This window comes from Kogia breviceps, chromosome 4 (genome assembly GCF_026419965.1).
Source record: "Kogia breviceps isolate mKogBre1 chromosome 4, mKogBre1 haplotype 1, whole genome shotgun sequence".
Taxonomy (NCBI): Eukaryota; Metazoa; Chordata; class Mammalia; order Artiodactyla; family Physeteridae; genus Kogia; species Kogia breviceps.
Genome location: NC_081313.1, coordinates 77,939,625 through 77,963,445, shown reverse-complemented (window position 1 = coordinate 77,963,445; position 23,821 = coordinate 77,939,625). Strand labels below are relative to the sequence as shown.

General features: G+C 38.1%; 2 protein-coding genes and 1 long non-coding RNA gene across 11 annotated transcripts in view; 2 read left to right on the top strand and 1 right to left on the bottom strand.

Annotated features, from left to right (window-relative positions):
* Window positions 1-13,499, top strand: part of ERAP1 (endoplasmic reticulum aminopeptidase 1) — a 33,600-nt gene extending 20,101 nt beyond the window's left edge. For 2 of the 5 annotated variants that reach the window (XM_059062888.2, XM_067031375.1), the window contains 9 exons: window positions 549-703; window positions 2,184-2,263; window positions 2,834-3,017; window positions 4,407-4,563; window positions 5,248-5,432; window positions 6,126-6,287; window positions 6,781-6,921; window positions 7,469-7,550; window positions 11,555-13,330. In XM_059062888.2, the coding sequence (XP_058918871.2) occupies window positions 549-703; window positions 2,184-2,263; window positions 2,834-3,017; window positions 4,407-4,563; window positions 5,248-5,432; window positions 6,126-6,287; window positions 6,781-6,921; window positions 7,469-7,550; window positions 11,555-11,710 (1,302 nt within the window). In that variant the 3' untranslated portion in view covers window positions 11,711-13,330. Of the gene's footprint in view, window positions 1-548; window positions 704-2,183; window positions 2,264-2,833; window positions 3,018-4,406; window positions 4,564-5,247; window positions 5,433-6,125; window positions 6,288-6,780; window positions 6,922-7,468; window positions 7,551-11,554 lie in introns of all 5 variants that reach the window. The other 3 variants (XR_010840193.1, XM_059062890.2, XM_067031376.1) reach the window with 3 other exon arrangements.
* Window positions 13,130-23,821, bottom strand: part of CAST (calpastatin) — a 120,947-nt gene continuing 110,255 nt past the window's right edge. For all 5 annotated transcript variants that reach the window (XM_067031377.1, XM_067031379.1, XM_067031378.1 and 2 more), the window contains 2 exons: window positions 16,078-16,143; window positions 13,130-15,177 (listed from right to left, as the gene is read on the bottom strand). In XM_067031377.1, the coding sequence (XP_066887478.1) occupies window positions 16,093-16,143 (51 nt within the window). In that variant the 3' untranslated portion in view covers window positions 13,130-15,177; window positions 16,078-16,092. The remainder of the gene's footprint in view (window positions 15,178-16,077; window positions 16,144-23,821) is intronic.
* LOC136794033 (uncharacterized) lies at window positions 17,012-23,333 on the top strand. The gene is made up of 4 exons (XR_010840194.1): window positions 17,012-17,117; window positions 17,378-17,474; window positions 22,297-22,398; window positions 23,241-23,333. It is a non-coding gene; the product is annotated as an uncharacterized lncRNA (long non-coding RNA).

The window sequence follows — 23,821 nt, the reverse complement described above, 5'->3', positions numbered from 1 at the left end:
TTCAGTAGTTACTAGATGTGCTCTGTAGTGCATTTTATCCTTTTATTAGCTCTTAAATATTTTTTGAAAACTTTTAGTATCAAAGAATAGATCCTTGTTTGAGTTCACGGCTATCTGTTAAGTGTGAGCCATGTTGGTGTTATTGCCTGGGAAGTACAGGCTCTTGATGGACCCTGTTTTCCCCACCTTGCTTGTCTGAGAGCCAGCATCGTTATGTAGGTGTTGAACACGTGGCCACTTTCTGTCCCTTCTCCCCCTGCATTCATTCACACTCCTGCTTTGTGCCTGGTGCCAAGCTAAGGTCTGCCCAGGAGAACCAGGTGTGGTACCTGTGCTCAAGACATCTGTGTGTACAGGAAGAGAATGAAAAGTAAACAGTCAGTGCTTTAATGGCTATGCAGTGGCTGGAGACAGCGGGGGAAGGGAGCAGGGGAAGGGACACAGAAGAGCTTCACTGGTTGCAGCCCTATGAGCACAAGCTCGGGTTCTTTCTTTTCCTAGAGTTGGGTCCAATTGGGTCACGCATCTGCCTTTTTCTTATAAACCAGCACTGGCGACAGGAAGGCCTTGATGTGAAAACCATGATGAACACCTGGACGCTTCAGAAGGGCTTTCCCCTGGTAACCATCACAGTGAGAGGGAGGAATGTACACATGAAGCAAGAGCACTATGTGAAAGGCTCAGACGACACCCCAGAAACTGGGTAACGTTCACAGAGAGAAACTCATTTTGTTGCCTAGGTAATATCCGCCTTGTAGGGTGAACCCTTATTTTTGAAGTAGTGCCCTTAACTTTGTTGCTAAAATATTTTAATCAAATCTATATATCCTATGAATTTGACTTATACACCACCATCTCTTCAAAAGGATGAAGATGATGTATAATTATTTTAACATTCTCATGGTTTGTAGTTAGATATGATGGTCATTTCCAGTTACTGGCTTGAAATCAACTCCAGTATAAGCATTTGCCACTTAATTACAATAATGCCTGGCATTTGGGTTGGAACTAAGGACATAAACATTTAGGTGATTTCTGGGAAATACAAGAGACTCCATTCTCTACTTTGGAAGTCTGAGTTAGATCCCAGAACCTGTTTGTCAGCTTAACACTACAGAGGACATCACTGGAAATGAGACACTGCAACTTGACTGACCCTGGATGGACACTATTTAAAAATTTTTAAATTTTGAAATAATTTCAGACCTATGGAGAAAATATAAGGAGAGAGCAAAGAATTCCATATATTCTTTGCCCAGATATGTGTTAACTCTTTACCACATTTGTTTTCTCTCTTTCCATATAACCTAAAGTATCAAACAGTTCCAAAAAATATGATCTTTATTTCTTTCTATATATATATGGCATATGTATATATTTTTAACTGTTTGAGGGTAAGTTGGAGACATGATTTCCTCTTTACCCTGAAATACTTCAGTGTAGTAGTTCCTAAAAAACAAGAGAATTCATTTATATAACCACAGTACCTTTATCAAAATTATGAAGTGAACGTGATAAATACTATTATCAAATGTATCAACCGTATTCAACTTTCCTCAGTGGTCCTAATAATATCTTTATAGCAAAAGAAAGAAACCTGGTTCAGGATTTTATATAGGATCACATTGTATTACTGTTCACATCTCTTTAGTTCTTTTTTTCTGAAACAGTTCCTCAGTCTGTCTTTCTTGACCTTGATATTTTTGAAGAGTACAGGCTAGCTATTTTGGAGAATGTCCTTTAATTTGGGTTTTCTGCTCTTTCTTCACGATCAGATTCAGCTTATGCATCCTTGGCAGGAATTCCACAGAAGTGATGCTGTGCTCTTCTGAGTATATGACTTAGAAGGCACATGCTGTCAATTTCTGCCATTACTAGTGGTCGCATTTTTAAAGTCAGGCACCCTGAGATCCCTTGAGGCAATCACTGCGAAGGCTGTCAGCGCTCACTTGAGCCCAGATTCCTAGCTCTATTCAGGGAGTCCAAAAAGAATGAATAGTGCCGGAGCTGGCCACTCCTACAAAGCTGGAAAATGGGCTGGGGATGTTTTGAGCTCTTTACTGTAGCAGTTTTGGGTACCATCCTTCTTTAAATGAGCCAGTGCCCGGAGCATGGTAGGAGATTTAAGAACTGCTTGTTGCAGTGATTCAGCAAATGAACAAATCCATCCTCCTTTCTTGTAGGTACCTGTGGCATGTCCCATTGACATTCATTACCAGCAACTCAGACTCAGTCCAGCGATTTTTGCTGAAGACAAGAACAGGTAATTTGTTGTGGAACTAACTAGCTTTCTTCAAGAAGGAACTATGGAAATGTGTAGGACTTAGATAATAAGTTTTCTTTGCTATTTATCTTGGTTAAAACAAAAAGGATCAGGTCAGCCTTTATCTTAAGCAGATCTGTGACTCAATTTCTAGTGAAGAATATAGGTTTGAAAATACTGTCTGGTTGCAAAAAAAGAAGGACAGTATCTTGCCAGATAGGGATTAAAACAGTTGAGTTATGTAATGCTGAGGAGAAGAGATACTTGGGAAAATTTCCCCTTACTTTAACATTGCTGGGTTATATCATACATATGGCCTGAAACATGGCATTCATTTCTCATAGGTCTATAAATCTCACAAAATTAGTGTCTAAGACTAGTATTGGCTTTTGTCTATTGGGATGCTGTTTTCTGGTTTCTAAAAGGAATGTGTTCAATATGAAACTCGTTTCAGTATTAAAATTGTTCAGTATTAAACTCGCCTTTAATTTCCTTGTCCAGTCTCTGATCAGAAAAGCTTTCTCCGGTCAAGAGAGAAAATGGAGCTATGATTTATTTTATTTGCTCTAGATGTGCTCATCCTCCCAAAAGAGGTGGAATGGATCAAATTTAATGTTGGAATGAGTGGCTATTACATAGTGCATTATGAGGATGATGGATGGGCTTCTTTGACTGGCCTTTTAAAAGGAACACACAGGGCAATCAGCAGCAGTGATCGGGCCAGTCTCATTAACAATGCTTTTCAGCTTGTCAGGTAATACAGGCTCTTCACAGTCTTGGTTTGTTTCTGAAAGCTGCTGTTATCATTCAAATCCTTGATTTCTAAAGATGAGAGTGATTGCTAATAAGAAGTTGAGGGGTGTTTTCTCTTAAGTTCTTCTAACAGTTCAAGGTTGCTTTTAGTTTTAGGATTAACCTCTTATCTGCGTCCGCTGAGTAAGGCAAAGTAAGGAATCTGTATTTTAGTCTTTATCATCAATGACTCGGATCAGACTGAGGCAAAAGTGTAGAAAACCAGGAGACCAACATCCTGGAGAAGCCCCTTGCCTGGTCCCTAAAGCCTAGTCCTGCAGCTTTTTCTGGCCCTGCTGTAACAGATCAGGTTTCTCCCCGCTGGGTCTCTTGACAGTCCTGAAGCCTTCTTAGAAGACCAAGTGGCCCAGGCCCAAGTTGTCGGCATTACACCTCTCAGACTAAAGGAGAGGTATCCGTACGCCCCACTCCCACCCCACCCAAACTGGATCGCTGAACTGCACATCTTTATGGCATACAACTCATAAAACGTGACCCAACCAGATGACCTTTGAGTGGGTGAGGAAAGTGTTCACTCTTTTTTTTGCCCCGTAGCATTGACTTTTCAGGAAATGTTCCCCAAGCCTAAAACTCAACCTTCTTCAATATTTAGGTAGAACTGAAGTCTAAGGGGAATCACCCAAGTGAGAGGGAATACTGTAATTCTCAGCCCCACGTGTCTCTGCTCTAAATGTTGTGGACTTCCTTTCCTGGGCCTCTTGAGGTGACAGAAAGCAGTGGGGAATAAAGAGAGGGCTTGCTTACCTAGCCGTTTCTGCCCTGCCTAAATATTTCCTTCCATAGCGCATTCCTGATGACATCGTAGGGGATTTTGTGTTTATTTACGTGAGTGTGCACCACCCTACCACTAAGATGTTTAACACCAACCCTCTATAGTGAAGAATTGATATCTATATTCAGTTTCCTTTTGAAATGGAGACGAGGATTTGTTGACTCCGGGGACTCATACTTGTGACCGAGTGGCAGTCTCAAGTGAGGCTTCCAGAAGGATCTTTGATCAAATTTTCCATTTTACTCTGCAAGTTCAGCACAGTCTGGCGTTTCAGAGGGACAGATGCTGACCTGTTCCCATTGCATCTTAACCACAACTCATAGAGCTAGTTAACCCTAGCTCTATCTACCATTTGAGAAAGTTCCTTCACAGTATAAACATGCCACATGTTGTGATGTATGTGACAGGAAAGATGTTAGTATAAAGGTCATTAGTTATAAGGGAGCATTTATATCCAATTGAATATTTTGCTGGAAGGTTGTTCAAATAACTTTTGAATCAAATAGTTGATTTCTTGGGTTTTCTTTTAAACTGCTAACCCTGGTGTCTCTTGACCAGCATTGGAAAGCTATCCATTGAAAAAGCCTTGGATTTAACCTTGTACTTGAAACGTGAAACTGAAATCATGCCAGTGTTCCAAGGTTTGAATCAACTGATACCTATGTATAGGTTAATGGAGAAAAGAGATATGAATGAAGTGGAAACTCAGTTCAAGGTAAAAGCCTGAAATAAGTTGAATAGTTTTTAGATAACTGGTTTGCTTTGGTGTAGGTGTGGAAAAGAGTTCTTATCATGGTGTATATTATATATATAATATATGTATCTTATATATATCTTGATATATTTTAAAGAAAATCACAATTACCTAAGTATTTGGATTGACCAATGAAGACTTTGGTTTTATTTTGGCACTAAAAATAGGCATGGCGCTGTTAGATTCTGTTCTTATGTTTCACAGATTTGTGATTCCCTCATTTGGCTAATTGTTTATGTCACTTTACTTCTGTATTGTGATGGTTGCTATTAAGCTTTTCTGGGACTCAGGCAAGAGGAACAAAATTGCTACTTTTGGCAAAATGTAATGACGTCTTGTATAATTTGCTCTCAAAATTTAGTCATATCAACTGTCTCTTTTAGTTTGCTTTGAAAGTGGCAGTTCATCCTGATTTTAAGTAGATAAGGATAGATTTATAAAAGATGGTTACACAAATACTGAAATCATTCATCATTTCTTGCTTTTGACCCCTTTTATAATTAAATATAAACAACTGCATGGTTTTGGAAATATGAATTGGACTAAGCTTTAAAAAATAATCCCCATCACCTGAGGGTGTATTGGATTATATAAACCACGAAATGACTGGGGACAGGACTGGTGACACGTGTGGCTTTCCCACAGACCTTTCTCATCGGGCTGCTGAGGGACCTCATTGATAAGCAGACTTGGACGGATGAGGGCTCCATCTCGGAGCGAATGCTGCGGAGTCAGCTGCTTCTCCTGGCCTGTGTGCACAAGTACCAGCCCTGTGTGCAGAAGGCAGAAGGCTATTTCAGACAGTGGCAGGAAGCCAATGGGAATTTGAGGTCTGTTTTTATCGAATAACCAGTTTGTTCAGATAAGGGGTATCTTTTATTTTTCTACCATCATTGCTAAATGTTGGGAGAAAAAACAAGTATAGACAAGTCTCCCCTGCTGTCCTTTTTGGGAAAATAAATTTTTTTTTAGACTTATCTATGCATTGCTCAACTTTCTGTTTTAAGTTCCTTACAGGAGGCCGGGGGTTTGGTTAACGGGGAGGTGGGCGGCAGGGATTAAGTCCTTTTAGACTTGGGGCTTAAGTTCTATCCAGGAAATACTAAGCCAACAATACACATGCTTCTATTTATAGAAGTGCTTACAAACGGGTGGTCCTATTGGATTCCTGACTTTTGTTCATGGACTACATTTTAAGTCTAGTTTGAATTTCCTTCTTTTGACTTGAAAAGTGACCACCTATTGAGTCACTCAGCATCCTTAAAGTATGTTAGAAATGTAGGTGTTTATAGAAGTGGCATTTCACAATGTATTTTTTAAAGGCTACTTAAACCTAATTTCAGTTACTTTCTCTTGCTTCTTTCCTAAAGTGTTACTGAAGGAAAGAGGTTATTTTTGTTTATATTTCCAGGCAAGCTTCTCTGATTGTGGGTCCAGTTTATCGTTTCATAATCTGTCTCTCTCGTGCATGCAAACGCATTTCCTTCATCTCAAGCTCTCCCCGGGTGTGTTCTCTTCCACAGCCTGCCCAGCGATGTGACCTTGGCAGTGTTTGCTGTAGGGGCCCAGAACCCAGAAGGATGGGATTTTCTTTATAGTAAATATCAATCGTCATTGTCCAGTACTGAGAAAAACCAAATTGAATTTGCTCTCTGTATTATCCACAATAAAGAAAAGCTTCAGTGGTAAGTAATTCATTCATGTTCATGTAGCCAAGAGGAATTAAATTAGATCAGATCCTTCTGGCATCTGTTTTTGTCCTCTTGGCCAGGAACTGCGTTTCCTGCTGGGAACATTTATGCAAGAGGGCACACATCTAATGTGTATGGTAAATAATTAGGGAGCAGCGGGTTTTAGGAAAAATATTTCAAGGCGTATGTAATTGTGTATCTTTAAAATAACACATTTAGAAATATACACCGGATATACCTATCTTAGCTACTTTTGTGAGCAAATGAGAGAATATATGAGAATCGGTGTTGTAAACGCTATATAAATGTTAGTTTTTATTATTATGTAGCTATAGGGAGTTTCTCAGGGCTCTGGTAACCTATTTATCTTTTGTGTCTTTATTATTGGCAGATCTGCTTTTTTCTTTCCCAAATTATTTTATTAAAGTTGTTTGGAACTTTTTCAGGGCCTCTTTGTTGCTAACACTTCTTGTCTTAATCATTCTAGGCTACTAGATCAAAGTTTTAAGGGAGATACAATAAAAACTCAAGAGTTCCCAGGTATTCTTAGAGCTGTCGGCAGAAACCCAGTGGGATATCCATTGGCCTGGCAGTTTCTGAGGGAAAATTGGAATAAACTTGTACAAAAGTAAGTAGTGCCAAAAATTGTGTTGTGACTGGCAAAAATTGCTAAATCTGGCTGTGTTTTAGCTACGTTTGTAAAATAACAGTGATTATCTAAAGGGATTCTTTTGACTGAAGAAAGGAAGTAGAGGTACTTAAAATATCCTTAGAAAATATGAAACTCTAATTCAGTGCTAACTAATGGATCTGGATGGTCAAGTTTTTCATTCCATCTGGAATAATCTCTTCCCGCACCCCGTGACCTACCAGAAGCCGTCTGCACAGTTCAGGCAAGTCTTCTGTTTAGTACTTCTGCTTGTTGCCATCTGCCCAAACTCTTGTAGCACCTACTACTTCTGTCATTTTCTTTTGGGTACTTAATCTTTTATTCAGCGGCTGGTGTGTTGATTTTTTACAACTAGGTCTTAGCCCATTGGAGCAAAGGATCACGTCTTATCTTTTTCAGGCCTAACCAGTTTTTAGTTAATTGCTATCACATATATGAGGCACTTAAAAATACATGTCGAATGAACAAATACTTCACAATACATTTTGACAATTTCTATTTCTAGGTTTGAACTTGGCTCAAGTTCCATAGCCTACATGGTAATGGGAACAACAAATCAATTCTCGACAAGAGCACGGCTTGAAGAGGTAAAAAAATAAATAAAAAGCTTTCTTTTTGAACTTCAATGACAATTATCTAATAAATTATCTAATAAATATGAGGTAGGCAAAATACTTTAAGGGCCTGATGAGTTAGAAATGGATCTTGTCACTTGGTAAATGTTCTTTTCGGATGTGTGTTTTGTTCAGTGTGGTGTTTTTGACATGAGCAAAAATCAGTTACAAACAAACCATTGAAAACTGTGCCTCTTCCCAAACACATTTAGAAGTCTTAGCTCTGCCATTAAAAATTTTAGGGCTTAAAAATTACTTTAGACATTTAATCCCTGTTTAAAAGTGACTATTGGAGGTTTAAGTGACTGAAGTGATCCTCTACTTATTTTGAAGGAGGCAGGTCTGGAAGCTAGGTTCTCCACTATTTGAGCTCATGATTTCCTATTACTTACTTATGAACCATCGACTTTCAGAAAGAATTCTAGGCAACTTTTAAGGTCCATATATAAAATAATGCTAAAATAAAGAATCAAAAGCTGCATAATGTTCAGAAAGGAAATTGTATGAGGGATTTATGCTGAGGATAATTTATTGCAGTTGTACCCTAAGTTTATCATAGCTTCCTAGCAGCCAAAGAAAGATGAGAAAACAGTGTGAGTTATTGTCAGGTAAGAGAGATCCATGGAACATACAAGTTTTCCACAAAAGCAGACTTTTCTCTGTCTTAAACTTTTGAGGAGTTTGATGTATGGATCGTTTTGTTGCGGTGGCTTTTCTATAATAATATTCTCTATAGTAAAGCTGTAGAACAAATTTTACATGGTTTTAAATATGGTGCAATTAGGGAAAAGCTGAGAGCCTAATATTAACTTTTTTAGGAGTGGTTCCATTGTATAGTCTGGTTACACCATGATCTAGCTCAATGGAGAGTGCTTTGAAAATGGGAAAGAGATGTCATAACCCTTTTCTCCAATTTTTCAGTAGCCTCACCCAGGCTTGTAAAATTAACTTGCACATAATATTTCAAGCTTGAATTCTAGTGAGGTCTACAGCAGAGATATTCTGTGTGACAACAGCAGAGCCAGCCATGGGCTGGGACCAGATAGACCAGGTCTGTAGCAACAAAACAGTTCATTCGTTGTCTTGTTCATTCATTTATTTTCTCATGAATTCATTCAAGACATATTACATTCTTACTCTACAGCAGGTGTGGTTTTAGGTTCCAGGGCTACACTGATGAACAGGATAGACAAAGCCCCTGCCCTCATAGAGCTTAAATTTTACTGGGGGAATCAGACAATTACAGACAGATCAACTCATGTCAGGTAGTTACATGCTCTGAAGATGAATAAGGCAAGGGAAGGAGAGCGAGTGACTGGGCAAGGGAATGGTTCTGTGTTCTGTGGCATGACTTGCGGATCTTCAAGGAGATGTTGAAGGAAATGCCGATATCCAGGCGGAGAGTGCTGTGTGCAGAGGAAACTTCAGGTGCAAAAACCCTGTGGCAGGACATGTAGGTGAAAGAGCCTGAGATGTTGTCCGAATGCAGTGTCCTATTGACATTTACAATGCAGGAGTCCTCATCCTGAGCCCTTCCTTCCCCCTCACATCGAGTTCATCTCAAGTCCTGTCGGCTCTGCTTCCGGCATCTACACCCCATCTGTGCACTTCTCTGCTCTTACCCCGGCCGAGCCTTTCTCACCTCTTGTGTGGCCTATGGTGACAGCCTCCTAACTGGCCTCCTTCCTGCCACTTTGCCAATACCAAACCATCTTCCACCTTTAAAATGGAAAACCAACCCATGACTGACCCTTTCTTGAAACCCTGCCTGTCACTCTTGAAATCTCAAACCTCTCCTTCCCATGTGGATGCGAGGGTCATTAACCTGGCTCCTGGCCACCTCTCCAGCCCTTTCTCACATGCTCCTGTGTTCACTCTCTCACCCACTCCAGCCCCTCAGCCTGCTCCTGGGCCACCAGGTGTTTCTCCTGCGCGAAGCCTCTGCGCTTTCTTCTTCTTCTTCCTGGCTTGCTCTTTCCCCAACTTTAGACTGGAAAGGTTCATTTTATTCTTTAGAGGCCCCGGCTCAAATGTCACCTTCCCAGACCACTCTGTCGAAAGCAGGCCACCCCCTCCCCAGTTGCTATCATAGCCCCGGTTTATTTTCTCCACAGCAGTATAGAGTCAGCATAGTTCATTGCTTGTCTCCCCAGGCAGACTGTAAGCTTCATGAGGGTAGGGTGCTTGCCTGATTCATTGCCTCATCCTCAGTGTCTCACACAGTAATCGAGCCGGAGAAACGGATAAGTACCACAGTAAATATTCATGAAGAAGTGGATGAGGGTGAGTCCCTGGTACCTGCTGGGCTTTAGGTTCTGCACTTCACCCACATTACACGACGGCATCCTCACCAATGCTCTGCAGTGTCACAAATGAGGAATCCTAGTCCCAGAGAAGTTAATCATTTACTCACCTACTAATAGCATAAATCTGGTTTTCTACCCACATGCACAGAAAATATTCTCAAGGAGGCAGGTTTGAATCAAATACGTACTCAGTTGAGATGCTGAATTTCCCAAGGCAGATGAAGATAGGAGTGATAAATTTGGGTCAGGAGAAGTAGAAGGGCAGGCAGGGGTTAACAGCTGGCTTTGTTAGAGCTCTTGCAGGCTTGTTTTTTAGTACTATCATGGTAGGCTCCTTCAGGATTAATTAATTAATTTGAGCAATTAGTAAAAATATTGATGTGGTTTGACTGAAGAGTGCCTAGAGTGATTTTTTTTTTTTGGAAGTATAGTTGATTTACAGTGTTGTGTTAATTTCTGCTCTATAGCAAAGTGACTCAGCCATACACATATTCTTTTTCATATTGTTTTCCATTACGGTTTATCACAGGATATTGCCCAGAGTTACTTCTTAAACTGCCTATTAATTAATCTTGAGTTCTGCGAGACAAAACAGTAGATTGAGCTACAGTTTAAGGCAGGATAGTGAAGCGAGTTAAGTGTTTTCTAGGTTGCTGTAGCAGTAGTGCATGCCTTCAGCTCACGGAAAAGTTCTACTGAGATTTAATTTTAAAACAACCCCGAATCATTTAAAATTGGAATTTGATCTTTCAAAAAGCCTATTCTTACCCCCCTCCTTTTCCCAAACTTATGATGTTATGACATGGATTTTTAAGGAATTAACTGTCTGGAATCCATGCTGAATAAATAATGTATCTTGGCTTAGACTTTCTTCCTGTCTATGAAATCAAAAATTGATGGATTGATGTGAAGTGTATGGGAAAAGTTTAAGAACCCTTGAAGGTGAGACAGAGTAGTACAGTGGTCAGTGCTGTTGCAAAGCCAACCTATTCCTCATGTGAGCTTAAAGGGGATAAAGTACCCATCGGTGAAACAATAGCAAAGATATTTTTGAGGAGATAGTCAAGCGATTATCTCTTTAAAACCACGGGGAACTTTGGATGGATTTTATCTTGAAGGAACAATACATCAATTGTGGATTAGGATAAAAAAATTTGGCAAGGTTTGGGGTATTACCACCATAACTTGCTAAAAACCCCATTTCCCCAGTGTTTCTATCATAACAGACAAGGCCAGACCCATGGAGGAAGACGGCACGTATGTGGCTGAAACTGTTTTGCTTGGCAGAGAAGATACTCTGCACATTCTGCTTTTTCAGCTCTGTTTAAAAAAGTTAAGTTTGCATCTGTGTGTCTATAACAGAATACACATGAGATACATGCGATTAAAACTTAATTATGAAATGGTAAACAGTGAAGTCTTTTAGAATCTGGCAACTGTGAATAAATAAAAAAGCTGCAGAGAAAAAACACAAAACTTGACATCATGAGGCATGAGCTCATTCCATAGAGCTTAAGTTTATGTACATAATCGTATCCAGACACCTGGCCCTGTTTTCTATGTAGAATTTTGACAAATGCTGGAATTTGGGCTTCAGTTTTCTTTTAACTAGCCTGAACTTTGTGTAACTTAATAAAACAAAATTTAAAAAACCCAATTTTTCCTCACAAGGTAAAAGAATTCTTCAGCTCTTTGAAGGAAAATGGGTCTCAGCTCCGTTGTGTCCAGCAAACAATTGAAACCATTGAGGAAAACATACGCTGGATGGATAAGAATTTTGATAAAATCAGAGTGTGGCTACAAAATGAAAAGCTTGAACTGCTGTAACAATCCGTTCCTTGTTGGTTCCTGTGATGTGTAATCTCCAAAATTTTATTGAATGTGAATATTTTCAAAGTAGAGATGGTTGTCTTGGCACCCAGTGAAGATATTTCCTGCTCCTTCAACTCCTTATTCATTCGTCCCTTCTTATGAAGACTGGCTATTATTAACTTTTTCATCAGGGGGTTATTGCCACTGCGTGTCCCATTATAGGTGTTACCCCCAAATGTAAACCCAAGTGGTGGGTTCCCTACTATGGAGAAGTGAAGTACCTTATTCTTCTATTTTATATCTTTACTTAAGCCCTGCGATCTCCAAACCCCTGGTCCCCACACCCTGTTGCCCATGTGCTTGTCATTCATAAGCTGTTGTGTCGGTCTTCTAGGAAGACTCTGAACAGTAGTGACTACTGAACCGTGAACCCCTGGGGCAGTGATTGAGCCAGAAGGGCCCTGATCTGCTTTCCACCTTTCTCTCCCTTGCTGCGTGCCCAGGGGCTGACTTGTTGGAGGGCCACATTATGAGACTTCCCTGTCCTCTGGCTTTCGGTTGACCTCCCAGGAGGGCAGATCAGAGCTGGGGTTGGGGAAAGAGTAGACGATGGTATTTATTCAACCGGTTCCCTTGCAGGTTGCCTCAGGCTGGCCTCCACCGAAGGTCTCAGCTCTAGGGAGGTGGCCCTCTTTCCCACAAGCCTTCTCCATCTGTGCGTTCCAGTAAGTGCTTCCTCCTCTCATCCCTTCAGGGTGAAGTAGGAGCCTGGCTTAATTAGTCCTGGCTGGACTTATGGTTTCCATACATCCTGCTCACATTTTTGTTTAAAAACCAAAAAACAAAAACCTTTTATAGAACCCTCCTCAGATAATCCTAATTTGAGTGTGCCATCTATTTCCTCAGGACCCTGACTAATAGTGTCTCTTCTGAAAAAGCTGAGTGCGTTCAGGTCTAGAAGAGAAACCTTTCATTTGAAGTTGAACCTCAGAGCTTTTGACCCTTAGGTGGGTGATGCTTCCTTCCTCTCCTTGTTCCTTATTTGGCCTAGTTTATAATCTCTAAATAAGTTGTTATTGGCACTTATTGCCAGTAAGGCATTGCAGTCTTTAGTAAATGATAAGGTATTGTGAAATGGAAAATACTTGCTTATATTAGCCTAAGTGAAGACAGTGTGTTGTATTGGAATTGAAGTCTTTTATGAGTTTCTTTTAATATATTGCAAAATTTAAGATAAAGGAATATGATATGAAAAATGTCAATGTATTTTTCTAATACAGTATGGAATAGAGGATCTTTCCTGGACATAAATGTGTTTGCAGTTCCATTTTCATACATATTGCATGGCTTAATGGCTTGAGAACTAAAACCAGAAATCACTGGTAATTTCCATCCCCAGGTGTTTTTCTTCTAGAAAAACATACAAAGCCAAGATTTTAATGTAAAATATTTTTCTTTAATTGCATCTTATATCTTGATTAATGAAACATGGAAATAGTGGTTTTCAGTTTTGGTCACCTGAGGAACCTATTTTCATTTGCTTTTAGAGAAGTCCATTTTCTAAAGAGACACAATATTGCCACACAATGTGCAAAATGCTTTTTGGTAATAAAAAATTGTTATTTACCTCTAAGCAAATATTTTCAGTTATTCCAAATTAGACGGGTAAAAAGGACTGATTTAGGTCTTGTAGCTTACTCAACTCATCATTAATTACTAGCAAACACCCAAGTATTGAAGACGTTTCTAATAAACAAAAAGGCATATATTCTGAGTACCTTAAATAAATGTTTACTTTAACAGGTATTTCCTAAATCTCTGGATTTTGGTATGTAATTTTAAAATATATATATTCATGTAAATTAGTAATACTGCAGCCATATCCTTGCAAACACATCTGTCAATGTCAAAGGTTTCACTTTTTTTTGTTTTTAAACAAAACCACTTTGTACTACCTATAGACACATAGTTGAAATCCCTCAGGAAAAGTGTTTATTTTCTTGTTAGTGCCTTGAAAAGGTCTGTTTAGTCACCATAATCCTGGCTTATATTTCCCAGATTTAGACTAATAATGCCTGCATCCCTGATGGGATGGAGACATAGCATTTGAAGTGGATGCAGTTTGAAATCTCAGAGGTATATGCATGATTTTTAAAGACAATTTTTAGATCGTATTAACAAAATAGGATGCCCATTATAAGTAGTATTGTTATTGTTGCTTGCCTCCCACCCCATTAGACGGTATTGGTGATATTATTTTTAGTGAAGTTGCTAAATCCTAATAAATAGTTATAAACAGATGCTGAGGAAGGCTGTGCTCTCTGAAAACAAGGAATTCCAAATCAGTTTTATGATGTGTACCTGATATTTTTTCCTGCACTCACTATCAGGAAATAAAGATGGGATTTTGATAAATATTTAATTTCATCAATGACACCGGTGCTGTATTCATAAACCGTTCAGAAAGGTATGAGAAACCATTCCAAGTTGTGGGATATCAGACACTAGTTCTTATATTGCTGTGGGGGAAAAGCAGATTTTTAAATTTTAAAAAGATCTTTTTCTTTATCTTTAAGCAGAAGTTTGTTTTTGTTTTTGGTAAACCCAACTTCCATTAAGCCACATGCTGTACAGTACAAGACTAATGTGGCAATGGCTCTAAGCAAACAACTGCTGCTCAGGATTTACAGAGAGAGGCTGGAAAGCCCAGCTTAATGCAGTAAACCAGCAGAGTTCAAGCCATATGAGTATTCTAAGAATTAGATTTTGTTATTCTTGGAACTTGCTATGCAGTGACACAGAGTCTGCGTTTTGCTCTTCTGACTGTAGTCAGGTCTCAGTAGGCCTGTGCTAACGTCCTAACCTCTGGCAAAGAAGAGTTCAGCCTGAAAAGGGGCGCGGTGCTTCCTCGTCTGTCCAGGTTATCTATTGTTAGCAGCTCAAGAGGAGACATGTGCCCAATGTATGATATTTTATGTTTGCCTTATAAACATGAACCCAAAGAAACATCAAATACAGTTCAAAACCCAAGAGGAAAGGGGTAATGAGAAATCAGAATACTGAAGAATATGTAAAGCATTGTTTTCCAAATGCTAACAACAAAAAAATTAAGTGCAAATTGAAAATACTAATGAGATTTACAGGCACTGAGGGTAGAAGGTGCAAAAGTTTGCAAAGGTTTTTCCTTTTGTGTGTGTTGCTTTAAGAAGCTATCAAATATATCTATTAGAAATATAAAGTTCCTTTCTCTCCCGACTGAAGACAATTCTTAAAAATTCGAAGTTTATCAGTACTCAGCAGAATAACATAGGTGAACCAGACAAATTCAGTTTCTTTTCAGGAAAAGAAAAACAATGTTTAGGATGTCAAAAGACTCAACAAATACTGCTGTCTAGAAGCCACTCAGAAAATTTTTCTGCTGTCAAAGGCTTTTGTTCTTCAGAAGTCGCCATCTACCAGCTGAAGATTTTATATGTGGATACCTTGAAAAAGTCAAATAAGAAAATCCAGTGAACCATTTGATATGTAATTTTCTTATTACAGGCATAATAAATTTAAGGAGGAATTTACTAAAGTAGATATGAGAGTCAAAAGGAAAAGAAATTTATTTTTATAATTTTGGGGAAAATCTTTGGAGCAGTTCTAATCAGTATACCTCCCTCTTTGTAGGAAATAAAAGTGGATTGGTGAGAGAGCCTAACCCAAGTTAACCTACATTTTCATTTCTTTTAGGTTTTTGGCAGCAAGTGGTTATAAGCCTTTATGGTTTAGAATAAGACCTCCTCTCTCTGAAGTTAATAAGGGACCAGCTCTCAAGATAGATCTCAGAGACTCCCTCGTCCATACTAGCTCTTTAGTTACCATACAGTAGAATCAAACACAGAGCTTTACTTTCTCAAACTAAGATGAACAACAGTTGTCAGTCTTTTCCTTTGCCCTATTCTCAAAACTCTAATTACCATCAGACCCTAGGGGGGTACTTCTCCTCACTCCACAATGTGTTTGTATTTTGGGTAATATCTATATCATAAGGCCATTTCACTATAAGACGTAACATGCCAATTTTGCTTTGCCCCAGTAACCTGCAGTCATGAACACTTGGGTTTCAGAGTCAACTAGACTTAGATGGTCATTTTCTTTAAGAGCCTGGCCTAATATCTTAAAGAGCTCTTAATTATAAGATTAATGTTTTAAAATATTCCGATAGCACTATTTATTGCTTTACAGGGAAATTACTCTATAGATTTTGCAATGTGTATTTCATGCCAATAGCATAAAGAGAACATGAAATACTCAAGAAGGGGACTTAGTTTCTCTCACCTATAACACATAGGCTGGTAGAATGTACAATTGTCTTCATTTACAACAAACACCAAACTTACCAAATAGCGTGAACTTTAACTTGTACTTTTTCCATCAGCTTTTCGCTTGGAAGTTTCCTCCTTTGCCTAGAAGGACAAGCAAAAATCATCAGTGAGCTCTTTATTTTCTGGATTAAGTATCAAAAACTGATCAACCAAAAGAGGCTTATGAGGAAATAGGCTTTTCAGAATTAAAAAGGCAAAAATGGCAGTCAGCAGGGGAAAAATAAGATGGTCCTTTTAGAGTATCTCATTTAGCCCATACACTGAATTCTTCCCCTTAAAGTTTATAAACTAAAAATAACCTTAAGTGATTCTAAATTTTTTACTCTAGACTTTGTGGTTTTTTTCATTTTTGAAGGCCAGCATAATTGAAGAAAAAAAAATGCATAGGTGTTCATGGATGGTATCCATTCATTCTGCAGTGATCCATCCTTCTCTTATACTTGGGGGCTTACCCGGCAGCTATATAGGGTTACTGTGCTTTCTATTTTTTGAGTATGTGCTTTGTATGACAGAAATTAAATAATAAATAAATTAAATAATAAATATTTAATCTGAGATATAATGGCATGAGCAACTAATTATCAATCTGGTTTCTTGTATCTTTCATGGATTTCACTTTTTCTGAGGTATAATTGACATTAGTTTCAGGTGTATAACATAAGCATTCCATATTTATAAATATTGTGGAATAACACAATAAATTTAGTTAAAATCTATCACCATACAGATACAAAATTTTTGATGAGAACTTTAAAGATCTACTCTCTTAATAACTTTCAAATATGCAATACAGTATTTATCGACTGTCATTACCATGCTTTACGTAACAGTCCCATGACTTAAATATTTTAAGTTTGTACCGTTTGACTACCTTCACCAATTTCACCTACTCCCCATCCCTCACCTCTCTGGCAGCCACCAATCTATGAGGTCATGTTTTTGTTTTTAGATTCTACATATAAGTGAGATCATAGAGCTTTCATCTTTCTCTGACTTTTTTCACTTGCATAATGCAGTCGAGGTCCATTGATGTTGTTGAAAAAGCAAGGGAAAGGGTGAGTAATATTCTTTTTTATGGGTGAGTAATATTCCATGGGGTATATATACCATATTTTTATCCATCCATCAGTGGACACTTAGGTTGTTTCCATAACTTAGCTATTGTAAATAATTTTGCCATGTACAGGGGAATGCAGATATCTTTTCAAGTTAGTTTTTTTTTCAAAGATGTTTTTGATGTGGACCATTTTTAAAGTCTTTATTGAATTTGTTACAATATTGCTTCTGTTTTATGTTTTGGCTTGTTGGCCGCAAGGCATGTGGGATCTTAGCTCCCCACCTGGGGATTGAACCTGCCGCAGCTGCACTGGAAGGCAATGTCTTAACCACTGGACCACTGGAGAAGTCCCCAAGTTAGTTTTCATTTTCTTTTGATAAGTACCCAGAAGTGGAATTCCTGTATTATATGGTAGTTCTAGTTTTAATTTTTTGAGGAATCCCATACTGTTTTCTATACTGACTATACCAATTTACATTCCTACCAATAGTGCACTTTCCTTGATTAGTGATGTTGAGCACCTTTTCATATGCTTCTTGGCTATCTGTATGTCTTCTTTGGAAAACTGTCTATTTAGATCCTCTGCCCAGTTTTTCATTTGGATTTTTTGTTGTTGTTGTTGAGTTGTATTAGTTCTTTATCTATTTTGGGTATCAATCTCTTATCAGATATATGATTTGCAAATATTTTCTCTCATTCAGTAGGTTGCATTTTCATTTTGTTGATGTTTTCTTTGCTGTGCAGAGCTTTTTCGTTTGATGTAGTTATACTTGTTTGTTTTTACTTTTGTGCTTTTGTTGCCTTTGCTTTTGGTATCAAGTCCATAAAAATCTCTATTAAGACTGATGTCAAAGAGCTTACTGCCTATGTTTTCTTCTAGGAGTTTTATGGTTTCAGATCTTATATTCAAGTCTTTAACCCATTTTGAGTTAATTTTTGTGTAAGGTTTGAGATAGAGGTCCAGTTCCCAACTATTTGTTGAAGAGACTGTCCTTTCCCCACTGTATATTCTTGGCTCCTTTATCATTAATTATTGACCATATTTCTGGGCTGTCTCTCTCTCTCTCTCTCTCTTTTTTTTTTCGGTTGCGCCATGCGCTTGCAGGATCTTAGTTCCCTGACCAGGGATTGAACCCATGCCCTCGGCAGTGAAAGCTCAGAGTCCTAACCACTGACTGCCAGGGAATTCTCTGGGCTGTCTATTCTGTCCCATTGATCTATGTGTCTGTTCTTATGCAAATACCATACTATTTTGATTACTATATCTTTGTAATGTAGTTTGAAATTAGGGAGCATGATGCCTCCACCTTTTTCTTTTTCAAGATTGCTTTGACTGTTTGTGGTCTTTGGTGGTTCCATACAAATTTTAGGATTGTTTTTTCTATTTCTATGAAAAATGTCACTGGAATACAGATAGGGATTGTATTGAGTCTGTAGACTGTTTTGGGTAGTATGGACATTTTAACAATATTTTTTTCAATCTATGAGCATGTAATAACTTTCTATTTATGTCTTCTTCACTTTCTTTCATCACTGTCTTATAATTCCCATTGGATAGGTCTTTCACCTCAGTTAAATTTATTCTGAGGGTTTTTTATGCCATTATAAATGGCATATATGTGTTTATTTCTCCTTCTTATAGTTTGTTATTAGTGTCTAGTAAGAGTATCCTACACTTTTACTGAATTTGTTTATTAGTTCTAACAGTTTTTGGTGGAGTCTTTAGGGTTTTCTTTATATGTCAGTTTTGCAAATAGTGACGGTTTTAGTTCTTCCTTTCCAGTTTGAATGCTTTTAATTTCTTTATCTTGCCTAATTGCTGTGGCTAGGACTTCCAATACTATGTTGAATAAGTGGCAAGAGTGGGTATCCTTGTCTTTTTCCTGATCTTAGAGAAAAAGTTTTCATCTTTTTACCGTTGAGTATGATGATAGCTGTGGGTTAGTTATGTATGGCCCTTACTATGATGAGGTATGTTCCCTCTATATCCACTTTGTGGAGAGTTTTTACCATAAATGGATGTGGGTTTTCAGATCTTTTTCTGTCTATTGAGATAATCATATGATTTTTATCCTTCATTTTGTTAATGTGGTATATCATCACACTGACTGATTTGCGGATGTTGAACCACCTTGCAGCCCTGGAATAAATCCTACTTGATCATGGTGTATGATCCTTCTAATGTACTGTCAAATTCAGTTTGCTAATATTTTGTTGAGGATTTTATACATATATTTTCATCAGGGATATTGGCCTGTAATTTTCTCTTCTGGTTCCCTGGCCTAGTTTTGGTAGCAGGATAATGGTGGCCTTGTAAAATGAGTTTGGAAGTATTCCCTCCTTTTCTGTTTTTGGAAGAGTTTGAGAAGGATTGGTTTTAAGTCTTCGTTAAATGTATGGTAGAATTCACCAGTGAAGCTCTCTGATCCCAGACTTTTGTTTGTTGGGAGGTTTATGATTACTGATTCAATCTCCTTACTAGTACTGGTCTTTTCATGTGTTCTGTTTCTTCATGATCCAGTCTTGGTAGGTGTATGTTTATTTCTTCAAGGTGTCCAATATTTGGTGTATAATAGTTCATAGCAGTCTCTTATGATCCTTTGTATTTCTGTGGTATCAGCTGTAATGTCTCCTTTTTCATTTGATTTTATCTGAGTCCTCTTTTTTTTTTTCTGGTCAGCCTAGCTAAAGGTTTTCTGAACTTTATCTTTTAAAAAAAACAGCTCTTAGTTTTATTTATCTTTTCTATTGTCTTTTTAATCTCTTTCATCTACTTCTGTTCTGATTTTTGTTATTTCCTTTCCTTTACTGATTTTGGGCTTCATTTGTTATTATTCTTCTAGTTCCTTGAGATATAAAGTTAGTTTGTTTGAGATTTTTCTGATTTCTTGAGGTAGGCATTTATCACTATAAACTTCCCTCCTAGAACTACTACTTCTGGATCCCATAAATTTTGATATATTGTGTTTTCATTTTCATTTGTCTCAAGGTATTTTTTAATTTCTTTTTTGATTTCTTCTTTAACCCATCCATTGGTTGTTGAGTAGCATATTGTTTACGAAATCCACGTTTGTGAATCTTCCAGTTTTCTTCTTATAATTGATTTCTAGTTTCATACCATTGCAGTAAAAAGGATGCCTGATATGATGTCAGTCTTCTTAAATGTATTAAGAGTTGTTTTGTGGCCTAACATATGATGTATCCTGGAGAATGTTCCAGGTACATTTGAGGAAAATGTGTATTCTGTGGCTCTGGATCAAATGTTCTGTATATAGCTATTAAGTACAACTGCTATAACGTGTCATTTAAGGCCAATGTTTCCTTATTGATTTTCTGTCTGGATGATCTATCAGTTGATGAAAATGGGTATTAAAGTCCCCTACCATTTCTCCCCTTAAATATGTTAATATTTGCTTTATATATTTAGGCATTCCTATGTTGGGTACATAAATATTTACAAATGTTAAATCCTCTTGTGCATCAACCCCTTTATCATTATTTAATGTTCTTCATGTCTCTTATTACAGTTTTTGTTTTAAAGACTATTTTGTCTGATGTAAGTATAGCTACCCCAGCTTTGTTTTGGTTTCCATATGCATGGAATATTTTTTCCATCTCTTCATTTTCAGTCTGTCCTTAAATTTGAAGTGAGTTTCTTGTAGGCAGCAGCATATAAATGGTCTTGCTTTTTTATCCCTTCTGCCACTCTGTCTTTTGACTGATTTTAGCCCATTTACTTTTAAAGTATTTATTAATAAGTATGTACTTATTGCCATTTTGTTCATTATTTTCTGGCTGTTCTGTAGTTCCTTTGTTCCTTCTTGCTCTCTCTTGTGATTTGATCATCTTCTATAGTAGTATGCTTAGGGTTCCTTTCGCTTTCTCTCTTGTGTATCTACTATAGGTTTTTACTTTGTGGTTACCATGAGGCTTACAGGTAACAACTTACGTTTATGTTTTAAGTCAATAACAAGTTATGTCTGAATGCTCTACATTTGTACTCCCCCACCCCCTATTTTATGTTTTTGATGTCTGTTTTACATCTTTTAATCTTGTGTATCCCTTAATTATTATAATTAGTTATTTTTACTACTTTTGTCTTTTAACCTTCATACTAGCTTTATAAGTGATTAATCCACCAGCTTTACAACATTAGATTATTCTGAATTTTACTGTATGTTAACCTTTACCAGTGAGATTTATACTTTGATATGTTTTCCTGTTACTAATTAGCACCCTTTCCAGCTTAAAGAAGTCTTTTGAACATTTCTTGTAAGGCTGGTTTAGTGGTGATGAACTCCTTTAGCTTTTGCTTACTGGAAAAACTTGTTCTTTCCTTCAATTCTGAATGACTTTTTTCCAAGAAGAGTATTCTTGGAAGTTTTTTCTTTCAGCACTTTGAATATATCATGACATTCCTTTATGGCTTGCAAAATTTCTGTTGAAAATCTGCTGAGAGTCTTGAGGGAGTTCCCTTGTATGTAAAAAGTTGTTTTTCTCTTGGTTCACTTAAGTTTCTCTCCTTGTCTTTAACTTTTGATATTTTAATTGTAATGTGTCTTTGATATGGGTGTCTTTGGGTTCTTATTTGGAAGCCTCTGGGCCTTCTGGATATGGTTGTCTGTTGCCTTCCTCATGTTAGGGAAAGTTTTAGCCATTATTTCTTCAAGTAAGTTATTTGTCCCTTTCTCTCTCACTTCTCCTTCTGGGACTCCTGTAATGCAAATGGTCGTCTGTGTTGGTTTGTGTGATGTTGTCCCATAAGTCCTTTCAGCTATCTTTACTTTTTTTTTTCTTTCTTTTTTTCTTTTCTTTTTTTTTTTTGCTGCTTTGATTGGGTGAATCCCATTGCTTTGTCTTTGAATTCACTGATCCTTTCTTCTGCTTCTTCTAGTCTGCTGTTAAACCCTTCTAGTGTGTTTTTCAGTTCAGTTATTGTATTTTTCAGCTCTGTGGCTTCTATTAGTTACTTTCTTGTATTTTTCCTATCTCTGTTGAAGTTCTCACTGTGTTCATCCATTCCTCCCCCAAGTTTGGTGAGCAAATTTATGACTTATTTTGAACTCATCAGGTAAATCACTTCATTAAGATTTTTATCATGAGGTTTTAATCTTTTGGAACATACTTCTCTGTTTCTTCATTTTCCTTGACTCTCTGTGTTGGTTTCTGTGCATTAGATAAAACCACCACCTCTCCCAGGCTTAAAGGAGTGGCCTCATGTAGGAGATGAACCTTACTGTTAAACCCTGCCCTAACTCTTGATCGTCTCTCAAAACATTGTAAGTGTTCAAGCAGCCTATTTTATTTTCAGTGGTTCACAGTAGTTGAGGGTGTGCTAACCTGTCAGTGTCCCAAAGGGGAGAATCTCAGCACCTAGGTTCAGGCTGAATGAAAGCCAGTCCCTCAGGTAGCAGGTTTTAAAATATACAAATATATATAGTCTTGTAGGATGGACCACAAGCATAAGTCCTGCTGGCTGCCAGAGCCAGGTGATCAGCAAGTGTCCCCTGGGTGGCAGTTACAAAAATTGGGCCTCTAGATGAGTGTATAAGCCCCCTTTCTGGGAGATGCTGGTGACCTGGAGCAAGGTGGAGAAACAGCACAAAGATGGTGAGCACCAGCTTACGTTTCCTAAGAGCACATCCGTAGGTGTCTAGATGTGTGCCAAACCGGAAGCCTGCCCCAGAAGGCCAAAGCTCCAGGACAAGCAAGTAGGCATCTTACACAGAAAGACCGGGGGTATGTTTTAGTCTGCTGTTTGTGCAGTACTCTAGGGATGGTAGCTGGCCAAGAACTGTATCTCTGATTGCTCTGGGGTGGGCAGATGAGTCAGAGCTCACAAGCCCTTTAAGAACTGTTTCTCAGTTTGCTATAGGATTGTGGGTCTTCTGGACACAAGCTCCACTGGCTTTCAAAGCTAGATGTTTTGGGGGCTCATTTCTCAGGTGTTCGTTAAGGTTGGGTGCTGATGTGGGCTTCAATTGTTTTGATCTGCAGGGAGAAGCTCTGAGTTTTGAGTTCGCTCCTGACGGTCAGTTGCTGTGTTGGGGTGGAGTTTATGTTGAGACTGTGTCCCAGCCTCTCCTACCTTCTCTGATGCCAGCCTTCTCTCATTTGCCAGATAAATAGGAGTCACACGGATAATTTGCGGGTTTTTTCCCTAGAGGAAATTGTCACATATGCAGCTGTCGATCTGGTGTTTCCATGGGACAAGGTGAGTTGAGGATCTTCTTTACATCACCGTCTTGAACTGGAACTCACTATCTTGTTTTTTAAGAGTTTTGATTCAGCTGGACTATTGTTTTTAAGCCTGTACCTTTTATTTCTCATTATATTTGGGATCATAGTCATAACCATTTGAATCATATGTTTTTAGAATTGGAGGGGACCTAGAAGTTTTCTAATCCAATTTCCATTCCTTCCCTGGCCACAGTTTCAGTAATAGGAAACTGAAATAATAGGAAACTTCCAAGTGTTGTGCTGAATTAATGCCCAGCTCTAAGAAACCAGACCCTATAACTTCTACTCATTAGTCTTAGTTTTGCTTTCTAGAGCAACATGAAAAATTAGATACCACCTGGGAGGAAAGACTACTAGTTATTTAATGTGAGTAGATTGAATCACAGAAACTGTAAGATCTTCTCAATTTCATATACTACTTCCATGTTCCAAGATTCATATAAACCACATTTCCTGGTGGTG